The sequence below is a fragment of the Mus pahari genome, chromosome 10 (assembly GCF_900095145.1).
Source record: "Mus pahari chromosome 10, PAHARI_EIJ_v1.1, whole genome shotgun sequence".
Classification (NCBI taxonomy): Eukaryota; Metazoa; Chordata; class Mammalia; order Rodentia; family Muridae; genus Mus; species Mus pahari.
In genome coordinates, this window is record NC_034599.1 from 31,342,106 (window position 1) to 31,346,957 (window position 4,852).

Here is a 4,852-nt window from a genome sequence, read left to right on the forward strand (position 1 = left end):
AAAAAAAAAAAAATCAAATTGCTGGTATGTTAGGAAGTGCTCAGGAAATTGAGGAAGACTAAAAACAAATATCTCAAACCTCTTTCCCCACTGAGAGCAAGATTTTGCATACTTACCAATAATCCGGGCTGTTACCGATTGAAGCACAGGAATAAACACTCGATAAAACAAGAGGAGACTGAACTGAAGGAAAAAGGCAATAAAGTAATCAAAAACCCTTTAAATTAAAACAAGGCACCAGGCGGTAGTGGCACACCTTTAATCCCAGCACTTAGTAGGCAGAGGCAGACAAACCTCTTTGAGTTCAAGGCCAACCAAGCATATTAACATTTAAATATTAAAACAAGGCATTTCATCTTTTAGTATAATGACATACCAGTTAAGACTGATAGTTTATAAATCTGGAGGCTAGGAGAAATATTCTAGGAATGCAGCAAAATGGTACTATGTATCACTGAGACTTGAGGGACAGAGAAAACATTTGACTACATTTCCAAAGTATAGATATGTACATATAAACAGTTGTGTTTATTAGATAAACCTAAAGCTAGTATTTGAACATTAGTGAAATGTTTACATTAAGATAATCTGAATCACATGGTCAAAAGAAGTATTTACCCATTCTTGAAACATCTCAATCTCACTAAAGACTAAGATAGTTCTCAATTCATTATAGGTAATCAATCAATAGTTAACAACCAGAAACAAGGAGAATCTTGCTTATCTGGCCACATCTACCCTTCTCTGGTCCCACAGATGTTCTAGCCAAAATGTCCCATGTTAACACAAGTTATTATAACAATACTAAAATCTGTCAATGAATTATAATAAACATATATTCAGGACTCAGGTTACATTTAAATGAACAGGAATAAAAAACAAAACAAAACACTACAGATGCACAGAATCCACGTGTTGCTAGTAAGTTTGTATTTCCAGACAAGGTTTCTCTCTGTAACAGCCCTGGCTATCCTGGAACTCACTCTGTAGACCAAGCTGGCTTGGAACACCAGAGATCCAATATCGAGATCTGCCTGCCTCTGCCTCTTCTAAGCACTGGGATTAAAGGTGTACCACTTTTCCTGGATCATGTATTTTTTTTTTTTTTATGTATCTCAGCCCGATCTCAAACTCACTATGTAGTCAAGGATGACCCTGAACTTCTGATCTTCCTGCTTTAACTACTAAGTGCTGGTATTATAGTATTTTTATTTCTTTTTAAAGATGTGTGTGTGCATGTATGTATGTGTCTGGTTGTATGTGCACCTCATGTGCCTATGGAGCCCAGAAGAGTGTATAAAATCCCCTGGAAATGAAGTTAAAAACAGTCATGAACTGCTTAATATAAGTATTCTGAAGTGAACCCAGACCCTCTCCAAGAGCAGTAGTTGCCCTTAAGTACTGAACCATCTCCCCAATCCCAGAGTTTGTTTTTTTTTAATATTAATTTTATTTCTTCCTTTATTTTCCTCCAGTGTCTCACTATGTAGTCCCTAGATGGCCTGAAACTCATTATGTAGATGAGATTGGCCTGATCTCACAGAGGTCCGCCTGCCTCTGCCTCCCAAGTACTAGGATTGTAGGATACACTACCATTCCTGGCAATTATTAATGTTTTAGCTGTCATACCAAATGAAGGGCTTCGTTTTGACATTTTCATACAGAGCTCAGTGCCCCACTCCCCTCCTCCATCCCTCACCCATGTGATGGTAATCATCAGCATATATAAGCAGCTCAAAGATGAAAGACAATTCATAGAAACAGTTGAGAAATAATAACCTAATTAACAATCTAAGGATACTTGTAAAGATCCGAAAATTTGATGGAAAAAAACTTACCCAGAATACTCCACCATTCCAAGCACAACACTGGAAAATTCTACTAACAATACGTGGTTCACTGGAAAATATGAATTATGAATTTAGCTTATAAGGCATGTAAGCTATTTCCATTTTATAGATTCTATTGGCACCATATTATCCTAGTGTTCTAAAGTTTTAATTCAGTCAATAAGAAAAGGTTTCTGAGGAAGCAGGTATTTTTGAGACAGGGCCTCATTATAAGTTCAGGCTAAAATTCTTGGCAATCATCCTGCCTCAGTCTTCACAGTACTGGGATTACAGACATGTGCCACCACACCCAGGTGAAACCAGATTTTCTAATTTGCTATTGTCATTTTTGAGATAGGATTTCTTCTGTGTCGCCCTGACTGGCCTGGAACTATTTGGCTTCAAACTTCCTGGCTCTGCCTTCTAAGTGCTGGTATTAAAAGATATGCAACACTGACTATTCTGAAGAAAACAAAACAAAACAAAACAAACAAAAACATGAAAGGGGGCTAATGAGATGGCTTACTGTGTTTGCTGCACAAGCCTGGAAACCTGAATTTGATGCCCTGAACCTATGTAAAGGTTTGGAAGGAAAGAAATCGACAAAGATGCCATCATGACCCTACACACGTACTGTAAGAAATGGAACTATCCTCCCAATGATAAATAACTTTAATTTTTTTTACATTTTTGTGGGTATTTTCCTGCATGTATCTGAGTCTCACATGTGTAGTGCCTGTGGAGGCTAGAAGAGAATCTTGGATTCCCTGAAAGCAGAATTGTTAGCCCCCATATGGGTGCTGAGAACTGAACCCAGGTCCCCAGGAAGACCAAGAAACATTCTTAACCACTGAACTACCACTCCAGCACCCTAATAAAATAAAATTTGTGTGTCTGTTATTTTGTTATGTGTGTCTGTCTGTGTGTGTATTCTGCCCTCTAAAATCTGAGGTAGGAACACATTAAAACAAAGTCTAGGAGTAGGGTTTATCTATCAATAAATCTACAGAGACTTTCCTACAAATATCTATTTGGCACTCTGATTTTATTTTTGTTTTTGTTTATCATTGTATGTATAAGACATGCATATAGAGGACCAAGGACAACTTTATGGAGTTGGTTCTTTTCTTTCAGCTTTCTATCCATAGGTTCCAAGGACCAAACTCAGGTCATCAGACTTGCCTGGCAAGCACTTTTTCCCTCTAAGCTATCTCACCACAGATTTGTTGTTGTTGTTGTTGTTTTGGGGGTGGGGGGGTTGGGGGTAGGTTTAGACAGGGTTTCTCTGTGTAGCCCTGGCTGTCCTGGAACTCACTGGTGGTAGACCAGGCTGGCCTTGAACTCAGAAATCCGCCTGCCTCTGCCTCCCAAGTGCTGGGATTAAAGGCATGAGCCACCACTGCCTGGCTCACCACAGGTTTTTAACATGATATTTGAATAGGAATCCTAGTTTAAGTCAGTTTAAAACAACAACAACAACAACAACAACTAATAAGATGCTGACATTATAACTTACTAAGGTCAGTCATTTACTCAAGTGCCCCTCCTCTGACGTGTGCGCCTGCACTTACCTCTCTTGCTTCCGCTCTACACTCTGGGGTCTCCTCTGGGCCAACAGGCTACTTGCCCTTCTTCGACGCTGCTCCTCTCTCTTCTGCTGGATCCGAGCATCTAGCTTTGAGATGGTACAGATGCCCCAGATGGAGTCTTTGATTCCCTAAAGATAAGGACATTTTTAAAGAGAGATAGTGGGGCTAGAGAGATGGCTCAGAGGTTAAGAACACTACTGCAGCCGGGAGTGGTGGCACATGCCTTTAATCCCAGCACTCGGGAGGCAGAGACAGGCAGATTTCTGAGTTCGAGGCCAGTGTGGTCTACAAAGTGAGTTCCAGGGCAGCCAGGGTTACACAGAGAAGTCCTGTCTTGGAAAAAAAAAAAAGAACACTAACTGCTCTTCCAGAGGTCCTGAGTTCAATTCCCAGCAACCACATGGTGGCTTACAACCATCTGTAATGGAATCTGATGCCCTCTTCTGGTAAGACAGCTACAATGTACTCACATAAAATAAATCTTAAAAAGGAGAGAGAGAGAGAGAGAGAGACAGACAGACAGACAGACAGACAGACAGACAGACAGACAGACAGACAGGGAGAAAGAGATATGGTGGGCTGGAGAAGACCTTGAACTTGGGATTTTTCTGCCTCAATAGAGGCATCTGCCACCATGCATAGTCAATGATTAGCGCTGTTGAGATTGCTTAGAAGCAAAGGGTTTTGCTGTCAAAACTGATAGAACTCAGGATGGACACTCAATCTTTATGGAAGAACCACAACAATGGAGAAGTTTAGAATCACCAATTTAGTATTTTGTTTCCCTACTAGTATATAATTTGTTCCAAATCATTCAAGTAGGTTGTTGTATCATGTCTCATTGATAGTTTTCCCTTGGTGAGGGGCTAAGACAGGGTCTCACTACATAAACCAGACTGACTTAAAACTCTTGATCTTCTTGCTTTGGCTCCCAAATGCTGGAAATACAGGCATACAGACCCACATGACCAGCCTATCAGGCCCCTTTATGGTTATTTTTCAGGAGTTGTCCTAAGAACTTTACATAACCACAGGGTAGTTATCAGTTCAAGAAACTTAATACTAACATATTTTATAGTCCATATTTTCTTTTCCATAAAATGTAGTGAGTGAAACATGGAGATCAAAAAACAGTTCTTGAGAATCAGTTCTCTTCTACCATTTGAGTTTCTGGAATCATACAGGTCACAAGGTTTGGCAGCCAAAGTCTTTACTTCTAAGCCCTCTCAACAGCCCTACCCATTGACTAGGCAAGGTGGTAGATGCCTCTCTAGGTTGAGGCAGAAAATTCCCAACTTCAAGGTCAGTCAGGGATACATAGCAAATACTAAGCCAGTCTGGCCTGTACAGAGAAGTAGAGAAACTGTGTACCTCTGTCAAGTTAGGTAAGCCTGGGCTTACAGTACTCTATCTTACAGTACTCTATCTTACAGT

General features: G+C 40.1%; 1 protein-coding gene across 1 annotated transcript in view; it reads right to left on the reverse strand.

The window, feature by feature from the left end:
• Ei24 (EI24 autophagy associated transmembrane protein) overlaps positions 1-4,852 on the reverse strand; it is a 19,110-nt gene that overhangs the window by 7,360 nt on the left and 6,898 nt on the right. Inside the window, exons 3-5 of the mRNA XM_021206815.2 lie at positions 3,401-3,546; positions 1,839-1,899; positions 23-183 (exon numbers count right to left, since the gene is read on the reverse strand). Of these exons, the coding sequence (XP_021062474.1) occupies positions 23-183; positions 1,839-1,899; positions 3,401-3,546 (368 nt within the window). The remainder of the gene's footprint in view (positions 1-22; positions 184-1,838; positions 1,900-3,400; positions 3,547-4,852) is intronic.